The sequence below is a fragment of the Chrysochloris asiatica genome, unplaced genomic scaffold (assembly GCF_000296735.1).
Source record: "Chrysochloris asiatica unplaced genomic scaffold, ChrAsi1.0 scaffold00011, whole genome shotgun sequence".
Lineage (NCBI taxonomy): Eukaryota > Metazoa > Chordata > Mammalia > Afrosoricida > Chrysochloridae > Chrysochloris > Chrysochloris asiatica.
The window spans coordinates 12,616,950-12,642,785 of record NW_006408529.1 but is presented as its reverse complement, the minus strand read 5'-3'; the positions used below and the strand labels follow the sequence as shown (position 1 = coordinate 12,642,785).

At 36.9% G+C, this 25,836-nt stretch overlaps 1 protein-coding gene across 1 annotated transcript in view; it reads right to left on the bottom strand.

The window, feature by feature from the left end:
- Positions 1-25,836, bottom strand: part of TENM3 (teneurin transmembrane protein 3) — a 672,586-nt gene that overhangs the window by 160,647 nt on the left and 486,103 nt on the right. Inside the window, exons 5-10 of the mRNA XM_006834421.1 lie at positions 24,057-24,179; positions 9,570-9,784; positions 2,494-2,704; positions 1,973-2,074; positions 1,578-1,772; positions 319-519 (exon numbers count right to left, since the gene is read on the bottom strand). Of these exons, the coding sequence (XP_006834484.1) occupies positions 319-519; positions 1,578-1,772; positions 1,973-2,074; positions 2,494-2,704; positions 9,570-9,784; positions 24,057-24,179 (1,047 nt within the window). The remainder of the gene's footprint in view (positions 1-318; positions 520-1,577; positions 1,773-1,972; positions 2,075-2,493; positions 2,705-9,569; positions 9,785-24,056; positions 24,180-25,836) is intronic.

Sequence of the window (25,836 nt, the reverse complement as noted above, 5' to 3'; positions counted from 1 at the left end):
TATACCAAGCAGTACTCAGGTCTGTTAGGAAGCTAGTTTGGATTAGTAGCTTTATATAGTGAGAGCTAGAAAGTCAGGATCTTGCACAAATGAAAGATTATTCTTTCCAATAATATTAAGGGTAAATTTTAATAATATATTGGCCAAGCCTCCTATCCTTTCTTTTTTATAAGGTAACTGAATTTTATTACATATATTTATTTCTATAATCATTTACTAAAATTTGTATTAAAGTAGCATTTGAAAAGTGAGAACATTAAATCTTAATCTAAACAGAATATGAAGCACTCAAATCATATTATAACTTATTAGTCTCACCGTTTGAGCAGTCTGGGCCCGTCCAATTAGGGTCACAAGTACAGGAACCACTTTCTTGAAGATATGTCCCATGACCAGAACACTGGTCTGGACACATGGTCTTTAGTATTTCACAATTGTTACCACCCCATCCTGGACTGCAGTGACATTCCCCATGGATACACACGCCATGACTAGAACATCCAGGGTCTAGACAGTCAGCTAGTGTAAAGAGAAGAGAACAAATCTATGATTCAATCTAGAAGATACCATCGAATATGCAGACTAAACATGAACATCCCAGTCTACTTTGTATGAATGTTTTAGATGATCAAATATTTGCCTATCATTTTCAAGAACTTGGTTCTGAAAATACAAAGGCATTTACAATACAGAATTTGGAACAAGCTGAACACCATTTAGGTAATTTAGACTCCTGCAGGGATTTGTAATTTTCATGAATTGTACACATTTGCACTTGAGGTTTCAGACGAATGCTCTTTGTTCTGCCTAATCAGAGAGCAGTAATAAGTATTGGCTTCTTTAAAACCATCTGGATCGGATGACCTAATCCAGGACCACTGAATACTGACAGCTGTATGGGACCCTCAAACTGTGTGAGAAATAAATGAGTAGCATACTCTCTATCCTTCTTAATTCAGTTTAATGTGCTTTAGATGATGAGATTTAATTTAGCAATTTGACTCAATAAAACTTTACACTTGTAGGGTCAATGGCCTGAAAATTTAATTCCGGAGACTTAATTGCATTACTTTGTGTGCGTAGATCAATAAAATCAATTTGATTGAAGAAAGGAAATGGTGCTTTTTCTGCTTTTTTGAAAAAAACAAAAACAATTCAGTTGTACTTTACAGTATAGCATCTTGAGTATCCACATTATATACACTTCTGGAACAAACCCTGATTTTATACTTTTCTTCACTAGTATAGTATACTCCACCAAAATGCTCCATTTACAAGGCTAACATCAATGTAAACACATTGTTTTAAAAAAATCACCAGGATACAGTGATTTTTAAGGCACAAATTGCTTATGTTTTTCAGTGGGAAAAAAAGTTCACACACTGAAAAAAGGGCTCTTTGGTATTTGTTCTTTGTATTAAATTGTTAATAAAACAATGCACTCATAAATATGGAAATCAAAGTGACTTCTATAAAGAAGCATATAAAAAGATTCATCTGTCAAGCTAAAGATTACAGAAATAATTTGTTTCTTTATAAGGATAACAATACACTTCTGTAAATATTGACATGTTTACCTTCTTCACAGTTTTCTCCTTTGTATCCTGAGTTGCAAGCACAAGAGCCCATGATACAAATCCCACGACCCCCGCACTGTGGGTCAATACACTGGGTCGTCGGCACATCACACTCGGTGCCTTTCCAGCCGCTAAAGCAGAGGCAGCGGCCCTTGGAGTATTGCCCATTGCCACTACACAACACTGGACAGGCTGCTGAAATAAAACACGACACGAGAATTAACAGCTACATTTTCAATCGACCTTATGAAAGAAAAGACACATCTTGGGAACAAGTAGGATGCCAGTTCTTCCCAGTCCCCCACCTTTTCTTCTCTGTCTTGGTTGTTTTCTGAATTACGTGTGTTTCTACAGCTTATTTATATAGGCTTAAGAAAGGAATCTAACTCTCATACCTCTTGAACAATCCGGACCCAGAAATCCTGGAAAACAATGACAAGTTCCAGAAACACACTCTCCGTTTCCATGGCAATTTCGGGGGCACTCCACCACGGATTCTGAAGAAAAGAGTGAAGGAACACTTGTTGTATAGCCTGCCGCTTACCACAATCCAAATTAAACTGTGTCATTTTGATCACTTTAGTTGTGTGTTGAAAGAAGTATGAGTGACTACTTCCGGAACCCAAAACAGGACTCATTTGTACTAGATTACGGAGACAGTACAGCAAAACATTGCCATTTTAAATGCAGACATTTTCAAGTGTTTTCACATTAGCATTCAAATAGTATTTTCTCCCAGTGTTTCATTGTTTGTCACATATTCATACATAAACAATTTATAAATATTTCTCACATTTTTAACTCAGGCTTTGACACCTCGGAAAGCTCTCAGAATTGGTGAGGGCATTTTTGTTTCCATTCAACACACTGGTTAGGCTATAGGCCTGACAAAAGATGCTTTCAAAACTGCTCTTACCTATAACAATGGTATTAAAAGACACCTGCTCTGCGTTTTTCCCATCATTATAAAAAGCCAGATGCCAGATTCCAGAATCCAAGTACTGGATAAAGCCAGCCTCATGAAGACTCACGGATCTTGCCTGTCGCCCAGCTCTTTCTGACTCAAGCAGATTCCTCTGTTCTCTTGCGATCAACCTGCTGCCATCCAGAAGCTCCACAAAATCGTACTGAGGATGAGAACAAGCAAAACTTTAATACTCAGAAATAGCATGATGTGGTTCTGTCTTCCTTTGTTGTCCTTCAAGCTTTTCTTCCTTTCCTTAATAAATACAATGATGGAAGAGAGGTCCTGATAGATAGGGCCAAATGGTAGAAGTGTTGTGTGCTTAATATTTACAGGGATGATGTAAAACTATCCTATTTTGTATGTGCTGTTTTATTTAAGCTACACAGAGCATTTCTTTCTTTTTTTTTTTTTACCCCTTACTGGGTAATGTGGTGAATGTAGGCAGCTGGGAAATGCAAACATAAATTAAAATGTGCTCATATTCAAAACTCAGCAGGCTTATTTTAGTTAGACCATTTGATAAGGTTTTCTCTTTCTATTTAATACTCATGTAGTAACAACTACTATTGATTACTTACTCAATGCCAGGATTATTTTTAATCCTCACAACAACCCTTCTAGGAAGGCATTAATATTTACACCTCAAAGATGAACCAAATTGAAACTTGAGGAGCTCAAGCAGGGTCAGACAGCTGGTAAGTGGTGGAGTTGGTATGTGAACACAAGCGTACTTTGCTGCAAAGCTTGGACTGTTTCCATCACTCCACTCTCTCCACTCTATGTGTTCCTAATATAATCACCCCAATCACCACAGAGAACCCAGGGGTTTTATTTTAGTTACATTAAAAACACATAGCAAGATGCCTTTACGTCTATGATCATATGTCTAAAGGAGTGGCAATAACAGTAAATGTGCCCAATTATTTTTGGGAAGTCAATCATCATTAAACTTTAATTTCCTTTCAGTAAGATTAATCAGGAACAATAGGTGGCCAGGAAAATGCACGTAGAGAACGTAAATAAAGTGTAATTAATAACAAAACAAATAAACAAACCCACTGTTCTTGAGTTAATTCCAACCCATGACAACCTGATGGGTTACCGAGTAGAACGCCGTATCCACTGGGCTTTCTGGACAGTCATCTTGATGGAAGGAGATCACCAGGTGTTTCTGCTGTGCTGCTACTGGGAGGGTTCAAACTGCCAACCTTTAGGTTGTCTAGCACAGATGGCTGTACCACCCAGAGACCTGTGATTACGATTAGTTGTTGTTGTTAAGTGCTGTCAAATTGGTTCTGACTCACAGCAACCCTATAGAGGGTTTCTGAGGAGCAACTGGTGGGTTTGAACTGTCAGCTTCATGGTTAGAAGTCCAGTGCGTATCCTAGAGCACCACACCAGGACCCCATAAGCGTTAGTTGGTAAGTGCCCTTGAGTCAGTTCCGACTCATAGAGACCCTGTATAGGGTTTCCAAGGAGCAGCCGGTGAGCTATTAGGTAATTACCAGCAGTGGGACACAATTTTGTAACTAGAGATAATGCAGTGAAATACTAGTAAAACTTCAACACAGTTTCAACAAACCTTTTAAAGAACATTATAATATATGTAATGATTCAGTTTCTGTACTCTTATTCAGTTTCATTTTATTTCTGAGATATATGTTTATGGAGAAAAGTACCCTATAGTACTATATATTTAAATTATCAATATTACATTACTCTACATTAATCTACCTTCTAAGAGACTTCTTAAGTTGGAATTTTATCTATTTACTGAAAAGACTATGATATGAATCCTTTAATATAATCAAAATGGAATAAAATCAGGATTTTAGAAATAAAATTGAGGTTTTCGAGAATTGCAGTTAGGTAATTGCTACTGTATGAATCACAGATCTCTACTTTTACTATTGGATGGAATTTACACTCCTTCTGTTTTTTACTTAAAATTCTTAAATATAAAGCAATTGGTGATTTTTGTGTGATAAAAATTCTGCTGGAATTCAGTTCCAGAATTATCAGAAGAAAATTGATTCAGGAGTTTTGAAAGGTGCCTATCTGAAATAAGCCATTCATTTTCTCAATCTGATTAAAAGATTTATATTAGGATGGCAAAAAGCATTTCTCTCCCCTTAACATTAAATCCTGGTGTGATGCTGTAGGATCAGCCTTGAACCACAAGGTCGTCAGTCAAACCCACCAGCTGCTCCTTGGAAACTCTATACAGGGTCGCTTATGAATTAGACCTGACTCGACAGTACTTAGCAACAATATTAAACCCTAGAGGAGTAGTATGTTATGGGTTGGGCTGCTAACCGCAAGGTCAGTAATTCGAATCCATAGGAGAAAGAGGCAGCTTTCTGCTCCTGTACAGGTTTATAGCCTTGGAAATCCTAATAGGGTCACAATGAGTTAGAATTGACCTGATGACACAGTGGGTTGGGTTTTTGGTTGGTAACATTAAACACAGTCACTAAAAAAGCAAAAGGGAGGCATTTTAGAGTTTTAAATGGTCTTTCAAGCCCATCATTACAATCATCACCTTTATTAGAGAAATCACTATTTGCACCATTCTTTGAAAGATAAAATAATCTTTGAAAGATAAAATAATCTGGAGTGATGGATATGTTGGTGGTGGAGGGGAGCAGCTAGGTGTTGTTGAACACGTACCCATTTACTCTTCTCTAGGTATTCCTGAGTGGCCCAAGGGGTTAAGTGCTGGATTACATGCAAAGGTTTTTGGTTCAAATACATCGACAGTTGCCTCAGAAGATAGGCCTTTGCTCCCCCAAAGCAAAAGCCTTTAGAACACTATTTTCAAGAGCAGTTAAACTCTTTATGCATGGGGTCCCCATGAGTCCGAGTCTACTCAATGACAACTAATGACAGTTTCTAATGCAGGAGTCTTTGCATGTTTGTTTATACATGACATCAGTTGTTGTTGTTTGTTCAAGTAACTAAAGACAAGTTCCTTACACAATACTTAACAATCTTGATCAAAAGTAGCCACCAAATATGGAATGAGAATATTTAATAACCTTTATTCTTAAAGTAGACACTTCAGGGCATACTTGAGTTTTGCTTCTTAATACCTACTCATAAACTGGAGACAAGGATTTTTTGCAGGGAAAGGGAAAGGGATTATTTGTACCTCCAGTCTTAAGATCTTATGCTACTTTGTGTTCTTGCTATTAAATGTTATGGAGTTGTTTCCAATTCACAGAGATCCTGCATAGGGTTTCTGAGGAGTGGCTGGTGGGTTTGAACCACCAACCTGTGGTTAGAAGTCCAGTGCTTATTCCACAGAGCCACACCTTGGGCTGACTCTTCAGTCTCACTATTTTGGCGGAGCAATCATAAGACAAAGTTTTATCAAATCATTATACTTGATATAGGTTTCATATAAAATGGAAGCTCCCTTAAAGGTAATTTTCTTATGATGTGATTTAATGTTACCAAATCTACACAGTTTAAGCATCCTTCTCATCGATAATTGCTTTCTTTATACTTTTATGTATTAACAAAATCATTTATAAAGCCAACAGAGGAAAAATTTATCACGTTTTTCATACTGAAGGGCTTCTTTTGTGGAAAAAATTACATTATCTTTCAGTTTAATTTTTCCACAAATTTTTGGAATCCCTGTCAAAATTAACATTCTCAATTGTGTATCATTTGGGACCTAAGAAAAGGAAGAGATAAAAGATGATCTGATCTGATTCTTTCGTTTTACAGAGGACACTGAAACCCAGAGAAGTTGAATGACGTCTTCAAGGTCACAAGGTCAAACAGCAGTAGGGTGTGCATGTGTTTCTAGATCTCCATTGTAAATCAGGCTTCATACAAATTTCCTACAACATTACAGTACACTATTCATCACAACTCCTGGTGTGGCATGGTAGTATCAGCACTTGACTGTGAACCACAAGGTTGGCAATGCAAAGCCACCGGCCACTAGTTGGAAACCCTATACAGGGTCACTATGAGTCAGAACTGACTTGACGGCACTTAACAAGAACAATTCACTCTAAAGACTGCAATTACTTCCTTAGGCTTCTAAGTGTCCAGGGCATTAGGGAAAAGAATACCAATTGACTCCTTGGCAACAATCAAATGGACAGCTTTATAAAGGGTCACTAAGACTCTCAAAACTCAAGTGACTATTCAGAATGGCTAGCCAGTTTTAACGATTTCAGGTTGAGTTGTTTAAGGTGCCTCAGAAATAGAGAAATGTTCAAGTTGGGCTGCTTTATAGAATATTCCATGTTTAAACACTGAACTCAGAAACAGTTGTTTGCTCTACTGATCTTGAATAAACCAGAGGGAGGAACTCTAATAACTGTGAAGCTTAAGAAATGCATAGCCTACTTAAACACATATATTGTGATAGAAAAGCAAAGGGCCTATCAAGTATATTGTGTTTAAATATGAGAAGAATTATGAGAAAACCTAAAGCTGCACCTTTTCTTTTCCTAATCTTAAATGGTATATATAGCTTAGAAAGAGTCAACCCAAATCCTTAAATAAACCTTTAATGCGCAGCTTCACAATAGACAGTTTTTATCTGAAATTATTTTTTGGAAATTTATAGGTTATATGGTATTTAGCTTAGACATATTTCTTGAGTTATATAAAAGAAATTTTATCATGTGGTTTCAATGGGAGAAATCCCCCCCCTCTAATTTTACTTGACTATTGTTATAAATGTAATCTTCTGTCTGCTATAATTGAAATTGTAAAGACTTACTTTCATTTTAAAAATCTGTTTATTATAGTGAGCTACAGTAAAGTTTAATTGTAACCTGAAATTTAAAATTGGACACTTTTATATACAATAGGAAACATCTGATGTGTAAGGACTGAAGGCATTTACTTTAATAAGCTAGATATAAAAATGTTAAACTTGAAAAACAATGACACAAATACATTATTTTCAAAAATTCCACAGCTCTGGTAGCGTAGTGGTTATGAGTTGAGCTGCTAACTTTAAGGTCAGCAGTTTGAAAATACCAGCTATCCCATGGAAGAAAGAAGAGGCTTTCTGCTCCCATATAGATTTATAGCTCGGAAAACTTATTGGGGGGTCGCTATGAGTCGGAATCGACTCCACGTCACACAACCACCATCACCATCCCACCATGTAATTCATATGCTTACGAAACTTTCCCAAATCCAGTGTCACTAAAGAAAACACATTCAAATTTTCTGTCCTACTCATCTTTCTTTAAAAATGTGATTATTATTATAAGATAAATTTTTTGCACAATTTCTATTCCTAGGTTATATATAAAGCATTTCCCACAAAATGACATAGAATAAAAGCATATATGAAAATCCTACAGCTAAAATCAGGATGAAATTTCATGGGAAAATAAACTAATGATCAAATATAAATTTAAACTCAAATTGTCAATTTTAATTAACCAACTATAGCCTCTCCTCAGCTAACAACTATTTCATTACCCAACATTTTTGTATTTATGACCACAGTAAAAAAAATCTACGGACTATGCTGCTCATTAATGATGTATGTCTGGTTATAATGAATGCCAAGGTGTGAGGTGAGAATAATGTTGGTTGTTAAGGTTATGTGTCAACTTAGCTGGAACATGATGCTCAGTAATTTGTGGTCATCTTTCATTTTCACATGATGTTGATTTTTGCATCACAACTTGATCTTTGGGTCTAATCATGCTGATAACGAGGAGAGGGTGTATAATATTTTGAGTCGCCTCCATTTGCTAACATAATAGACTTTGAGAAACTTCTGAGTTCCAATTTTATAGTGCTGTTGTTGTTGTTGTTAAGTGTCATCGAGTTGGTTCCAACTCACAGTGACTCTGTATAGAGTTTCCGAGGTGTGGCTGGTGGGTGCAAACTGTTGACCTCTCAGTAGCAGTCCAGTGCTTTTTCTATAGTGCCACACCAGGATGCCAATTGTGGCATTATACTATAAGCACTGTCTGGTAACCACATCAGCTTCTCCTTGGAAGTCCTATGCTGGGCCACTAAGAGTCAGAACTGATTCAACAGCACTTAACAACAACAATTTAAATAATTTCTCTAAAAAAATAAGGGTCTCTTTTAGGCCACATTTTCTAATTTATACAACATAACCTAGGAGTCCTGGTATGGCACTATGGACTAATGCGTCAGACGGCAAAGTCGTTTGAACTGCAAGGTCGATGCTTCAAGCTCACCAGCTGCTCCTTGGAAACCCTATACAGGGTCACTATGGGTCAGAATTGACTTGATGGCACTTAACAATAACAACAACCTGGTAGTAAAGTATTTTTTTAAAAAAAAGCTTACAGAATTATTGATAGCAGCTTTCCATTTGTTATTCTTACATGGGGGTTATTTTCATACATGGGAATTGACTAAGATTTTTGGAAAGCATGATACAAAATATATGAACTGTTTTGCGTGCCACACTAATGTGATCACACTTGGTTATTTATAGAACTCTTGGGTCTCTTTATCTTACTTTTCATCATTTTTAGATAAAGAATAGTGACTTGGATTGATAAAGTTATTATCACTATATTCATGTTTGTGCTCCCATAGCTTCTTTGTCAAGATTATAACTTGAGCAAGGTTAAAAAAATACACATTTTCCACAGAATGAGTACATGTTTGAAATTATGTTATGCCTCAATAACATGAAAGGAATAATCTCATCGGAAATTATCCTTGATTCTTTGTAAAAAACTTGAAAAATCCATGATGCTTTCGAGGTGTTCAGATATTGCTCAATATTCATTAAGTTACTAACAAATTCTAGCCCCTTTTCATCAATCAATAATGATCAAAACAAGTTAGAAAAAAATGCAGTTCTTCCTACTACTGATTCAAAAACCTCAAAGTAAGTGCAACCCACATTCAAAATTCTCTCCACTGTAAGAGATCAATATAAATGTGGTCAAACAGTTAAACAAACAGATTTGTGTTCAGCAAGAAACTGAGAAATTTAAAAAATGCAAAGTAGCGGTTCTCATTTTACTGGCAACAATGCCTAGTCTTACCTGAGTATGAGAAGGTGGTAAGCCTTTTCGGCCGTATACTCCGATCAATGCATCCTTCTGAAGAGAGATATTGAATTTAAGAAACTGTGCCTGATCAATGAAGAGCTGTGATCTCCAGAAGATCCCAGGAGGAACCTCTTGAATTGCTCTTCGGCCAATATCAAGTTCTCCGGAATCTATGGTGTTATTTTCTTGTGTAAATCCACCTAATTTTCCTGAAGAGATTAAGAAAATTAATTAATTCAGATATTTGTCAAAGGAAAAAAAAAAATTGGAAGAAAAAAACAAGGAAGCCACACACACCCAAGCTTCTTTTTGAAAAATTCTCATCTTCTTCTGATAAATGAAATGCTCTCATTTAATTTTCACTTCAAAAGCTTTTTTGGTAGGATATTGTTGTTTTCAACTCCTGATGTGGTGATGTAGGATCAGCACTGGACTGCAAATCACAAGGTCAGCAGTTCAAACCCACCAGCTGTTCCTTAGACACCTTGTAGAGGGTTCCAATGAGTCAGAACTGACTTGACAGCACTTCACAACAACAACAAATATTTAAGTCAAAATCTTTTGACTTCTCCCAAGGTATGCCACCTATTAATTAAGCTGTTTGCACACCTCCAATATTTCTTGATCACTTGAAACATAATTATCTTACAAATTATAAATCTTGTTATTTCTTGGGAGAGATTTAAGTCTGGTAAATATCAGTCATTCTAAATATACCCTTAGCAATGCAAAGTGTAAAGTAAGGCAAAATGGATTATGGAGATTTCCAAATCAATCCTTAAGCAAACAACAACCTAACCAATCAATTTGTGTAGTTCTTTCTAAACTGTATTAGAATGAATGAAAAAACAGACGTTTGAAGGGAGCTAAAGAAATAGCAGCAGGCATTGAGAACGGAAGGGAAGGAGGGGTAAATGTAAATTCTTATAAGTAAAGTTTTTGATGTAGGCTTCTGCATTTTCCCCTCTTTCTTTTATCCCTCATCTCAAACTCGCTTTCATCCATAGTGAGCACACTTATGCTACTCCTTACAATGACCTTCAAGTGTAAGAACTAAATCTCTTGTTCCCTTATGTCTGCCTCTTTGTAGTGACCACTTCCTCTCTTTCTGCATAGCCTAGTTAGGGAACAGATCTGAGCCTCCTCTTTTTTGGTATGGTATTCCCTTTCTTCCCTTCATTTCCAATATTCTTTCTTTCTTAGTGACTTTGAGTCGGAGAAGAGGTTTTACAGTTTACTTAGAAATAGCACGGCATTTTCTCTTATAGACAAAGGGTCTATGAGGGACAGAATGAAACTGGCAAACTAGCCTCAATCAACCCAATCCTTTTAAAGCACTAACAAAGATGACTTACTTCTGAGTTTATCTTTCTCCTTTTTAACATTAAACTAACTGAAGATACAGAGACTATTTGCTAAATTTAAAATTCAGCAGACTTAATATAGTAAATTTAAACCATAGCGTTTACAACTATCTTATTTTAATGACAGAGGAGAAAGTCATCTGATTCTCTGCAAGTAGTTAACAATGGAGCATTGGGTTCCTTTTTTCTTGAGTACCTAACTAGAGACATAGGAACCCTGTTGGTGAAGTGGGTTAAGCATCAGCCAGTCAATCGAAAGACTGGTGGTTTGAACTCACTAGTTGCTCTGTGAAAGAAAGGTGAGGCAGTTGGCTTCATTAAGATTTACAGTCTCAGAAACCATAGGGAACAGTTCTTCTCTGTTCTATTGAACTGCTGTGAGGCAGAATACATTTTCTAAGCTAATTTCCATGGCTTCTACTATCAAGCAATTAATAATCTGGTTGAGGAGACAATATTTCCAAACTGATTAATTAAATGACAGCCGAAAGTAATATGTGGTGCTGTAGGATAAGCACTGGACTGAGAACCATAAGGTCGGTGGTTCAAACCTACCAACTGCTCCTCAGAAATCCTATACAGGGTCACTATGCGTAGGAACCGACTCAGCGGCACTTAACAACACCAATAACAAAGTCAATGTTCTTAACTTCTTTTCCAGCCAGATGGATTTTTTTTTTTTTTTTTTTTTTTTGCTGACCATCACCCTATACAGGGTTTCCAAGGAGTGGCTGGTGAGTTTGAACAAGTGACACTGTGGTTCATACCAACCATGTGGTAGAGTGCTTATCCTAGGAGAGTGATACACAAGCCTGACTCCATCACTCACTAGCTATGCAATCATAAGGAAGATACCAAAACTCTTAAAAAAAAAAACAACGGAGGGGGGCATTGATAATGCAATCATGACACTAAAACAGGGATGACATGAGATGTTACATATAAAGTTGCAGTTGCTGTTGCAGTATCTGGCCTTCAGTAGAATGAATGGAAGACATTGATTGGCTTGTCATGGGAGAAAAAGGACATAAGGTTAGAATGGGCAAATGATATCAGTTTGTGGAGGGCCTTGAATGTCAGGTTGAATAATTTGTTCTTTCCTCCTTATAATTCATAGTAATGAGTTTTTGAATTTTCACTCTGTCAAAGACCATTATTCCTCCTTTATCCCCCCTGAAGACGTATATATTTATTAGCAGTCCATGGCTATGTCAAAAATTTATGGAATGGTTTTAAAAAAGATACTTTTAATAAATTTATTATGGTTAAATTATAGTTAAATGGCACAAAGTCACTTAGGTGTTTCTGAGATATATGTGTATGTGTATTGGGATGGTGGAAGGTTGGGTAGCTTATGGAGGGTAGTAATCAGGAGAAATAGAATTCAGTATTACTAAGGAACATGCAGGTATGGCAAATATCCAGTTTATGGCACGAAGAGCAATTCACAACAAATTCATACTTACAGATAAATGTGAGGCTGGAGGGACTGCATATTACTAGCTAATGTTACAGTTGTTCTCTACCTGGACTATTGTATCCCACAGAATGATACATGTACCATCAGTTACAAAGGACAGCTATGGCTAAATGGAGAGTCATTAAAGGTTCTGAGCAGGTTAAAGGTGAAATGAAATCATTGTTTCAAGAACATTATAGTGCAGTAGTGTGAGAAGCCTGGAAGTGGAGAGACAAATGGGTATAGAGTTGTAATAACCCAGGTATGAGGCAGGAGGGGCCTGTACAAGGAAGCTGAATAAAAGGACATTCTTTACCATTTCACTTAATCATAGCAGTTAACAACCCTTCAGCTATCAGGTCTATTCTTCTTGAACCAATTTAGTAATGTAAAAGATTCTATTGTTGTGTGCCATTGAGTTGATACTGACTCACAGCCGACCTGTAACACAGAGAGAATGGCCCCATAGTGCTTCTCAGACTGTAATCTTACAGAAGGAGACCACCAGTCTTTCTTCCTGCAGAGTGGCTCCTGGGTGCTAAGCCCTGACCTTTTGGTTAGCAACCAAGCACATAACCATTGAACCATCAGAAGTCTTTATAAAAGGGTCTAGGAAATAGAATTTCAAATTGTACTAAAGTAACCACTGTAATCATTGTTTATATATTAACTCATAGATTCAAGACTGCATTATTCATACTAATTTTAATTATTTGTTTTACTAAGTAATGCATGCTCATTTTAGAAAAAAACTGGAGTATATAGTCAAGAAAAAACCCCCACAATACTGATTATTTTGCTGCATAACTGGACATCATTCTTTATTCTTAGAAACATTTAGATATCTGAGAACAATTACTACTTTTGATGAAGGATGCTTCCACACAGGCACTGGTTTTTGTTATCAATTAGCATTTACTGTGGCACAGGACTTGGCCATATGTAGCTTCTGTTATATATACGGTTACTATGAGTCAGAGCTGAAGCAACGACAACAAACAACAGCACTTATTGAGTAATTAAGGAAGGGGAAAGGAAAAGATCAAGGAGGGATTAAAAAAAAAAAAGGGAAGAGACCCTATGATCTACCCGGCAGTTTCCCTATTTCATCTGGTTTAAACTTCAAAATAATAAAGGTAATGTCGATTTTATTTTCAGAAGAGAAAACTAAGTCTCAGTGAAGAAAATGATTCAAATAATCAAAGGAAATGATTCCAAACCCATGTGTTTTATATAATCATCAGTATAATCTTTGTTATTAAAGCAAACTATTATTTTAAATAATTAAGATTTTAATTGTTTTACTTCGCACAAAATCATTTATATTAATTTAATGCACTACATCAGAGACTCTAATAAGCTTACTATATTAAGACAAAAATTTATTACTGATTCTTATCATGAATACATAGTTAATTTTAGTAAGACAAAATTGTCATGGATACTATGACAGAGTATTCTTCATTCATACTTCATTCATATTACATTTCTGATAAATTTTAGACTTTAGGTTAACTTGCACATGAAACTATTTTTAAAATTCTGAATAGAATTGTTGTTGTTGTTGTTAGCTGCCATTAAATGGCTGAACATCGACCATTTCTTGCTGGTAAAGTGACTCAGTTTATTACTTCCATTTCCTTTGATACTTTCTGCATCCTTCAATATTTCTCTCATAAAATCCTTAAACAAACAATAAATAAGGAGGATTTGGATGCAGACCGTGCAGACCCGGTCAGGAGGCCAAGCCCCTGTAGGCCCAAGCGTTGTTGAAGGATCAGACTTTAGCTATCTAGTAGACATAGCAAACTGTCCCTCATCTGATTATTCAGTCATGCTTGTTAGTAATCTCATACATGAGCCCTGGATATCCACAGACAAATGTAAAAACCTTCCCTAAAAGCCGAGACTGTAAATTCCAAAAAGGCAAGTTCCCCCCCCCCCCCCCCCCCCATCCAAAAAAAAAAGCTAAAGAGGATAGAGAGAAACACTGTTAACTGATGATATATGGAGGGGATAATAATCAATGTAATGAAACAAGCTATATGAATGGTTGAATGTGAAGCTGATGATGTGCCCTGTAAACTTTCACTCAATCCAAAATAAAAACATTTAATTAAAAAAAAAAAAAGAAGGTAAAAGAGCTGAATAGAAAAATTCAAAGATCAGCTTGAGAAGACAAACTCAAATACTATAATGCAATGTGCAAAGATCTGAAGTTAGAAGACCAAAAACGAAGACCATGCTCAGCATTTCTCAAGCTGAGGGAACTGAAGAAAAAAGTCAAGCCTTGACTTATAATATTGAACGATTCTATGAGCAAAATATTGAAAAATGCAGGAAGCATCAAAAGAAGATGGAAGGAATACACAGTTACTGTACCAAAAAGAAATGGTCGATGTCCAACCATTTTAAGAGGTAGCATATGATCAAAAGCAAATATTACTGAAGGAAGAAATCCAAAGTGCACTGAAGACATTGGCAAAGATAGAAGGCAGGGTGCCCAGGTTTTGTCTCACATAATTCAAACATATTATCAGTCACCGGAAAAGGACATTATGCTTGGTAAAGTGGATGGTCAGCAAAAAAGAGGATGACCACCAACGAGATGGACTGGCACAGTGACAGCAGCAATGGGCTCAAGCATAGCAACAATTGTGAGGTTGGCGCAGTACCAAGCAGTGCTTCGTTCTGTTGTATATAAGGTAGCTATCATTCTGTACCTACTGGAGGGCACCTACCAACAACAACTACAACACTATTTTTGTATCAGATCATCATGTTATTTTTGGCATATGAGTAATAATGATTTCAAACAATTGAATGGAGTCACTGTAAAAATACTTCCATTCTCATCTATTCTGTATGTAGCAAGTTTTCTCAGTATCCTTGTTTTAAAAAAAGGAAAACAAAAATAGAATTGATAATGGATTTTGCTTTTTCCCATAAGTAATATAAGCAATCTATGGATGATGGCGGTGTTAGTGGTTATGTGCCATTGAGTTGGTTCTGACTCATAGTAACCCTGTAAAGGGTTTTAGAGGCTGTAAATCTTTATGGCAGCTGGAAGCCTCGTCTTTCTTCTGAATATATGGACACATTGTTGTTGTTAAGTATCATCAAGTGAGTTCCAAAATAGCGACCCTGTATAAGGTTTCCAAGGACTGGCTGGTGAGTTTGAACTACTGACTTTGTGGTTCAAATCAACCTATTTGTCTAGTACTTATTCTACTATAGCTCCACACCAGAACTCCATATGGATAAATAAGTACTTGTAAAGCATCCTGATTCATATCATAAGAGAAGCATTTTCAAGAAATGTTTCTCCTTTTTATGCTTAATAATTACCAAAACGCTTATAAGACACCATGTTGTTGTTGTTGTTGTTAAGTGTTGTCGGTTCTGACTCATAGCGACCCTGTATAGAGTTTCCAAGGAGTGGCTGGTGAACTCAAGCCAGCAACCTTGAGGCTCAAACTGACCTTGTAGTCCAGTGCATTAACCGTCAGTTCCTACTCATAATGACCCTATGCAAAAAGAAGAAAACACTGACTGGTCCTGAGCCATCCTCACAATTGTTATGCTTGAGCCCATTGTTGCTGCCACTGTGTCAATCCATCTTGTTGGTGGTTTTCCTCTTTTTTTGCTGACCCTCCACTTTACCAAGCCTGATGTCCTTTTCTAGGGACTGATCTCTCCTGACACTATATACCTACTCCTCACTAATGTACTATTTCATTATCCTACCTTTTTACATTTAGGACTATAGAAAATAATCGATTATCTGGCACATTAACAATATACGACTGGCAGCAATGAGTCCTAGTGTGGCGCTGTGGGTTAATGCACCAGACTGCAAAGCTGTTTGAACTACAAGGTTGGCGGTTCAAGCTCATCAGCTGCTCCTTGGAAACCCTATACAGGGTCGCTATAGGTTGGAACCGACTCGACGGCACTTCACAACAACAAATGCTGAGATGCAGGGTGAGATTAATGCTGGCTGTGATGATTAAAGTTGAGTGTCATCTTCTCTGGGCCATGATTCTTAATGATGTAGTTATCCTCCATTTTCATAGCACGTTTTTTTTTTTTTTTGGAACAACCTCATGTTGACAAGTGAGAAGTGGGCATATTCATGTAATAATTAGGCTTTTTAAAATTTTAGTCAAATGTATACAACTAAAAACTGTACACATAATTTAACATTGAGAAAAACATATTTTTTAATAATTACTTAAGGAGCTCTGGTAGCGTAGTGGTTATGAATCGGGCTGCTAACCTCGGGGTCAACAATTCGAAACTACCAGCTGTTCCGTGGGAGAAAGATGAGGCTTACTGCTCCCGTAAAGATTTGTTGTTATTGTTGTTGTTAAGTGCCGTCGAGTCAGTTCCGACCCATAGCGATTCTACACAGAGTTTCCGAGACAGCCTCGGAAACCCTGTGCAGGGTTGTTATGAGTCGGAACCGACTCCGTGGCACATAACAACACCAAGAGTATTTTCAATCTTGGGAAATTTATAAAAGGGTTCATTTAGATTTATATGTATATTTTGTATTAGGGAGGACAAGAACAAAAAAGTTTAGAAATCGCTGATCTATTCTATAATCTAGATTTTTCCATAAAAGATTAATCTCATCTTTAAGTGGCAATCAATCTCTATTTGCTTCAAATTATTACACTGTTTAGAATGAATTTATTTTGAATTAAAGTCTTAGGAAGTGTCCCTTCTAAAGGGTAGATGAGACTTTAGCTCTCATTATAGACAGTGATGTAGAGAAATAAGAGCATGGCTAAATTGTATCTGTTTAAGTACACTGAATCTGCAGTTCAGATGAGTACAATATTCTTGTTTACGTTTCTAGTTTGATTATGAGGGGATTTGAGTCTTCCTGTGAAGGGGCCTTGCCTTTTAAAATTCTGCACAATTGCTTTTCATGTCCTGATCCTTCTCTAATTTGACCAGGTCAAGTGTGGCCATTCCAGCTAGCATTTTCAAATGCTCTTTATTGATTGGAAAACACACCTAGAGTATAGCAAGCCATTGACATAGTTCGATAAACTTGCAAATAATTATATAGCCTTTTCATCTGAAGCTCATCATTCCTCTTGGATAAGAGCCTAGACACAGAAACCTGCCATCATGCCCTGAATTCTGGAGAACTTTGGATTCATAAGAATTAAAAGAAGGCTAGTCCTGGTGCTCTCTATACTTCCTTACTGAGATCATGCCATCTTTAAACCCCCAGAGCTGAACCTGGGAAAGATTACAGGGAACAATAAGATTGTCTCTAAGCTTTACTAAGAGAAAAAGGCAGAAAGTGGAGGACAAAAAGAGAGACAAGGGCAACAGAACACCTTGAAGTTATTCTAAACTCAGTTTGTAGGTTAGGAATCAAACCAATTAAAGCCTTCACAGCAAGAGTGAGATGTACCACGTTTTCAAACACAATAGGGTATCATTTTGAAGATATTTTCGATGTGGTCTATTGTGCCTGAATGTAGGAGCCACTAGCAGATTTTGCACCTACAAACTGTGACTTTTCCTTTCATCAGTAAATATGTGTCACAACAGTCTCAATGTCTTAAAATACAGTTGTAATGGTGTGAAAACAAAACTATTGTTATTCCTTTCTTTGTCATGTGATAACCACTTTATAAGAAAATGCATTGATAAAGTGACATTTTACGGATGATTCCTTAAAAAAATGTACTTTGTACTCCGTGAAACACTTCACAAATAATAGTTTATCAACCATAGATGTTACAAAAGTAAGACAGTATTAAAGGTAAAATTAGACTGCTAGTTAAAAAGAAGTGTTAGAAAATTATTTTGTGATATCAGAAAACCACTTAAAGTTACAAATACTAAATTTTTGTCATATACAGCATGAATTTACCACCTGCTTATGATGCGAGTAAGCAAGTGTGTAATGATTAAAACTGAAAGGCAGAAACAAAATCTAACTGTAAAACTCTAATTGCAATTGTTGAGAAGGGTAAATGATCATATCATTTTTAAGTCCCATAGAGGCACTAATAATTAAGACACCAGGAAGCAAGGTTAGGCATTTATAGACAATCAATAGCCCACCCTCCAATTCAATGACCTAACCTTGAATTCATACATTGACTTTGAAACCTCTGAGAGAACATATCTTTCTATAAACAACCACACACCATAACTTAACTTTGTGGATACAGAGTGGTAAATCACAAGTGGAATAAAATAAAGTATAACAACCCTGTACACACAACTTAATGGACAAAATCAATATAGCATCTAATTAAGGATATTATATACTATCACACAAATACTGTAAATGATACTAAATTCAATGCTTCTGCAGTCCTAATTGTCCCATTTCTTCAATTCAAAGACAATAATCAACCTCCTCTAAAATCTAATTCTGATCATGTCTAGTGGCTGAGAAAACTGATACATGATAAACAATCATGTAATAATTTAAAATAATTTAAAAGCAATTGAAATGATTTTGTTTAATGGTACAAACCATAGACATATAACATAAAAGTACATATGCATGTATAGACACATGTATTTATGTAATCTGATACATGCACACACATATACAATGGGGCTTCAAAAAGTACGTAGAAAGTTCCATTATCTTTTGATCTAACTTTTCCATGAACCTTTTGAAACCTATACACACACCCATTATTTTCTATTTGTACCTCATATATAAGGAGGTTTTGTTTTTCTTTTTTGGGAGGACCGAAGAGTCATTTACCACGACCACAGTAGCCAGAATAAGTCAAATATGATAAAGATGGAAGAGTAGTTATTGCTTCTATGAACACAGCATTTGATAGTTCGGAAGACATGAATTTCAATGAGTTGTAGTGGATGACAGATATCAGGAAGGAGTACTAAAGAACCCAGATTGTGATAGAAGTGAATGGAAAACAAAACAATGAAAATACACACTGTGTTCAAGAAGGCTAGGTGCAAAAGGATAATAAAGGGATAGGGTAGGATTAGAGTAGGAGAGGGGGCCTGGTGTGACACTGTAGGATCAGCACTAGACTGCTAACCACAAGGTTGGTGGTTCAAATCCACCAGCTACTCCTTGGAAATCCTATACAGGGTCACTATGAGTTAGAACTGACTCAATGGCACCATACATGTATGAGGCCACTTCAGTGTAGAGCGTGTCTTAAACCAATCACTTCTGAGATATAAAAGATCAGATTAGGCACAAATAAAAGAATCATAGATAGGGATATCATGCCATACACAGATCTCCAAGGAACCAAGGAACAGACATAAACAGAGAAAGCTTTCCCCTACAGCTGATTCCCTAGATTTAGATTTCTAGCCTCCCAACCACGAGAAAATGAATGCCTGTTCCTTCAAGCTCCTACTTGTGGACTTTCTATTATAACAGCACTAATATATTAAGGAGCTCTGGTAGCGTAGTGGTTACGAATCGGGCTGCAAACCTTAAGGTCAGCAGTTCGAAACTACCAGCTGCTTCGCGGGAGAAAGATCAGGCTTTCTACTCCCGTAAAGATTTACACCCTTGGAAACCCTGTACAGGGTCGCTATGGGTCGGAACCGACTTGACGGCACTTAAGAACAACAACAACAATATAGTAAGACAGTATCCACCATCTGCTCCTTGGAAATCCTATACAGGGTCGCTATCTGACTCGATGGCACTTAACAACAACAAGAAGATAGTTAAGATAGAGATCCAAGTAATGGGCATGATTCTTCCCTCTTTATGTGGGATGGAATTGAGGCTCAAAAAGGCAAAGTAACTTGCTCAAGGTTACACAGCTAGTAAGTGAAGGAGTTAGGATTAACTGTAAGCCTGTGTGATTGTTTCCAGTACATAATTAGGCTAAATGAATTCCTGGGTCCAAGGGAATAAATAACCTTAGTTTCTGGAAAGAGACTAGTGTTTGAGCTACATTTTTTCTTTTACCACTTTATCTACATTTATCACTTTTACCTAAGACCCCACACTTCTGACCTATCTCATTTCTACAATTTGCAGTCAAAGAAGGTCTGTCTCAGGAATAAGCAGTAAAGGATCATGGCATATACTAGAAATTCTTCTTTTAAACACTAAATACCACTTAAAGGCTTTGGCTCAATATTAACTTTTAAGGCAAGCGGGGAGTTTACTGAGCTCTTAGCACTATGATTGTTCCTTGGAATTAGATTTATAAAATAAAATAAAACAGAACTGAATAAATCAGAGTGTTGTACAGGAAAGCTATGAAGTCATTTTCTCATTATGCTTAGCACAGCTAATTTCCTACTGATCATACCACCCCCTACCTCCTCTCCTGAATTTTAAGGCATTCTCATGGGGTTATAATCTTCTAAAATTTCTAAAGAGATTATGTGATCTGTTCCTCTGGGTAATTTATAAAATGGAAGTCATGGGTGGTTGTGTATGGGTATTGCAGATTCATCATGAATTCCTAAAAACAGTAGTTTTTAGATTTCCCCCAAGGAGTCCTGGTGTGGAACTGTAGGATAAGCACTGGACCGTGAGGTCGTTGGAACTGCAAGGTTGGCAGTTCAAACACACCAGCTGCTTCTCAGAAACCACAGGGTCACTATGAATCAGAACCAACTCGACAGTACTTAACAACAACAAGGTCACTAAGTATTAAAAAGTTTTATTCTAAGAATCTTTACTTGGAAAAAAAGAAACACAAAGTGACTATTATTTAGGTTCCATTTTGGAAAAGGTCTAAGTACAGAGATGTTGTTAAGTGCCGTGGAGTTGGTGCCGACTCATGGTGATCCTTTATAGGGCTTCTGAGGAGCAGCTGGTGAGTCTGAACCACTGACCCTGCAGTTCGAACCGACTTTGCAGTCCAGTGCTTATCCTATCAGGACTCCAACTGCAGAGATAGCTCTCTTTTTAGACACGGGCGTTTGTAGGAATCATCAAGTCCAGTTGGCAAGTGGGAAGATCGCCTCTCTGGAGTACTAAACTGAATCTCCATTACTTTGTGTCTATTCCTCATGTTGCAGGCCTCCTTACAAGGATAAGAAAAGGGTACTTTACTCAAACATATGTACACTTGCTCTACAAGAACTCATCAAGTTTATGAGATGAATTATCTGGTCACTTGGGGAGCTGCAGTCTTTCTTAGAGAGAACAAAACTATCAGAGCAATGTTTGAAGCTGTGGACCACAATCCTTTTGAAAATTGTGGGTTTTGTAACTAGCATTATTTTTAATGGGAAATACAGTCAAACAGAATACAAAATGCCATGGGACATTTCACAAGATGCGGGTATGTATTGTTTCGGTAACTATATCCCAGATATGCGCATGCATATGTATGCTTGTATGTGTGCGTTTGTGTCTGTGGGTTTTGGTGAAGCATGATTTCTTACACAGTGGTCACGGCCCACAGCTAATGCCACTGCTATAGAGGAACCCAGCGCCAGGGCAATTTCTGAAGCCATTTTCATGTGAGATTCTACCTCAAATGTCTCTAAAATACTGTCCCCAAGATTCCACCTAAATAGGTGGGGGAGACGGTATTTGAATGCAGGCTTGTGTGAGCTGAGGAATGCTGATGTGAGGAGAGCTCCAAGGCTGTGGCAATATCTCTGAATCAATAGTTTGTTCAGTATCATACACTACAAGTACTTGGAAAGCTAAACAACCAAATTCTATTTTATTTTTCAGCCTAATAAAAGGTGGTTGTTGTTGTTATGTGCCTTGGAGTCAGTTCTGACTCATAGCAATCCTGTACAGGGTTTCTGAGGCTGTAAATCTTTACAGGAGCAGAAAGCTTCATCTTTCTCCTGTGGAACAGCTGGTAGTTTTGAATGGCTGACCTTAAGGTTCGCAGCCCGATTCGTAACCACTACGCTACCAGAGCTCCTAATAAAAGGTTGTTGTGTTGTGAAGTGCTGTCGAGTCGATTCCGAATCATAGCAACCCTGTATAGGGTTTCCAAGGAGTGGCTGATGAGTCTGAACTGCCAACCTTGCGGTTCAAAATGACCTTGCAGTCTAGTGCATTATCCTACAGCGCCACACCAGAACTCTCACATGTGTGGTGAGAAAGTACCATTTCACCAACTTTACAACTGTACTGCGAATCACAAGTTCAGCTGTTTGGACCTACCAGGTTTCCTGGGAAACCCTGAGCAGGGTCACTATTAGTTGGAACTGACTCGAAGGCACTTAACAACAACACCACCAATTCACTTTAAGAAGGAACTCTGGTAACTGCAAGGTCAGCAGTTCGAATCTAAAAGCTGTGCAGCGGGAAAAAGATGAGTTTTTTTGTACTCCCATGAACATACACAGCCTCAGAAACCCTATGCAGGGTCGCGATGAGTTGTAACCAACTCCACTGCACACCACCACCACCATCCACTTTAAGAGAGAGTCTACACTTCAATGAATAGAAGCCCATGACAAACACAGCTTTGTATTTGTCATGGGCTTCAAACTGCTAATATATATGTTACCAGTGTATAAAAAATTAAATAATTATTTAAGGTAATCACATTTTACTTAAACTTTTGAAGCCACCCCAATATATTTCATCATCTTTCTAATGTTGTAACAAAACTAGTCACATGAAAATGGGCCTAACTGATGTGACAGCAGCATACACGTACACTAGGTAAGAGGGAACAAAGAGAAAGAGGAGCTGGGATTAGGCGAACAGTATATCACGGGACAGAAGAGCTGTCTTGATCTGGTTGCTTTGAGATATAAAAGATTGTGATAGTTTGTAAAAAGCCAGAGTATGCCAAATGTCAAGATGTGTCCTTAAAGAGAAGGTATTGCTGCAGTTAATGCGCTTGGCTAGTAACTCAAAGGTTGGTGGTTGGAATCCAACCAAAAACGCCTCAGAAGAAAGACCTGGCAATCTATTTCAGAAAAACCAGCCATTGAATATTCTATGGAGCACTGATCTACTACGACACACATGAAGTAGTGGCCTTGGAGTTGACTTTAGGATAATTGGTATTGGATATTTATAGAAAAATTAATTTAAAAAATAAATGTGTATATATACACAGAAAAATGTCTAAGTATATATGATATAATTATACATATATATTCTGAGTATATTATAAAAATAAAATACAGCATTCTTTAATCTCTTCAATTCCATTTTTTTTATTCATAACTCAGGGCCAATTGATTTGAAAGCCTCTGCTAGCTCAAAATGCAAAAAAATGTTTACGGAAAGGTATCTAGGAGAAAGGTCAATAGATTGCAATCCTTTCAAGTGTTTTGTATTTAAAAGCTTTTATAACAACATTAATATAGTATTCCAACTCCACATACTATTTGAACAAAGAAAACAATATATCCAAGGTAGTATAAAAGATGATACACTGAATTATAACTTATTTGGAGACTAAACATAAAATGAATACACACTTGTAGGAGGGAAAGGGAGAAAAGCTTAGCAACAAATCAGAAGGTAGAAAATCATATTACTCTTTTAATAAAATGTAAAACTTCAAACTTTCAAGTAAATTAATAAAAGCATTCATGAAAAGATGGTATCTGTAATTCTAAAACCTTTTCCTTCTCCCATATAAAATGGGATGCAAACAAGGGTAAAAATAAATTTATGGAAAAGGAATGTTGACAAAAAGACACAGGGCATATAATTCTTTCTCTTACCATTGTCGCCAGAAGGTAAAGATACAGTGTTTGTTGGCATGGTATCAGCATTCACTTTTCCATTCTCAAATGTGTCATTTTCAGTCTGCTGTAGCTGCCAGTTGAGGCCAAATAGATGCATTGCTGGGGGAAAAGGAAAGAAGTTGTTTAAAGGGGCTGCTGCTTTTAACTATGATAGCAACTGGTAAATATGTTTATAACAAGAGTCGCATGTGAAGTTAAAATTCCCATGATCTGTAACACCAAGGATAATTGTACAACAAGAATGATAAAATTAACAGTTCCTCTAATAAATGCGATTTACATAGCCATGCAGTGCAATCTGGCAGCACAGAAATAATGATTTTTATGTTACTAAGTTAACTGGTATCAGAAAACTTTTAGGAATGAGTCATTATTTGCTCTTCATCATTCAAGTATGTGGTAGAACACTATACAGCATCATTTGTCAAACTCACTTGACTATGTTATTGTTGCCAGCTACCGTCCAGTTGGCTCTGAGTGATAGTGACCCTCTATAGGGTTTCCAAGGAGCGGCTGGTGAGTTTGACTACAGAACACGTGTAAATGTGTAATATTTTGTTGCAATACCTATTCATTCTCAAGCAATGTGATGCATTTATATTTAGATCAGAATTAAAAAAAAAAAAAAACAGAAACTGGTTTCACAGATGAATTTGCTGGTATATGAAAGAATCAGAATGTGATTCAAATGTACAGCAAGTATATAATAAAATGTGAATATTCTGAATTTAAATAATCGATCCTCCAATTTAGGGCAAATAATCTAGTAATGGCATAGCTCAGAAACTATGATTATGTGTCACATAATTTCATGTGAGTTTCTAATGCGAGGATGTTGTTGCTAGGTGCCGCTGAGTTGGTTCCGACTTACAGCAACACTAAAACATTTATTGGCCTAGTTCTGTGCCATCCTCACAATTATTGTTATGCTTGAGCCCAATATTATTGCCACCATGTCAATCCATCTTATTGGGGTCTTCCACTTTTTGCTGATCCTCCACTTTATCAAGCCTGGTGTCCATCCAGGGACTGATCCCTTCTGAAAACATATCCAAAGTATGTGAGATGAAGTGTTTCCATCCTCACATCTAAGGGGCACTCTGGCTTTACTTATTTCAGCACAGATTAGTTTGTTATTCTAGCAGTCCATGGTATTTTTAATATTTTCCGGCAACAACATAATTCAAATGCCTTGAGTCTTCTACTGTTTTCCTTATTCATTATCCAACTTTCACACACATATGAAGCGACTGAAAATACCTTGGCTTGGGTCAGGCACAACTTTGTCTTCAGAGTGACATCATTGCTCTTGAACACTTAAAAAAGTTATTTTGCAACAGATTTGCCATAAGCAACACATCCTCTGTTTTTGTTTTTTTACTTCTGCTTACATGTATGTTCATTGTGGATCCAAGCAAAATGAAGTCTTTGACAACTTCAACCTTTTCTCTGTTTATCATGATGTTATTTATTGGTCCAGTTGTGAGGGTTTTCATTTACTTTGAGGTGCAATCCATATTGAAAGCTGTAGTTTTTAATCTTCATCGGTAAGCATTTTAAATCCTCTTTGCTTCTGGCAAGCATGTTGTATTATCTGCATACTGCAGGATGTTAATAAGTCTTCCTTCAATCATGATGCCACCTACTTCTTCATAGAATCCAGCTTCTCAGATTATTTGCTCAGTGTATTGGTTAAGTAAGCATGGTGAAAGGATACAACCCTCGCACACATCTTTCCTGATTTTAAACCATTCAG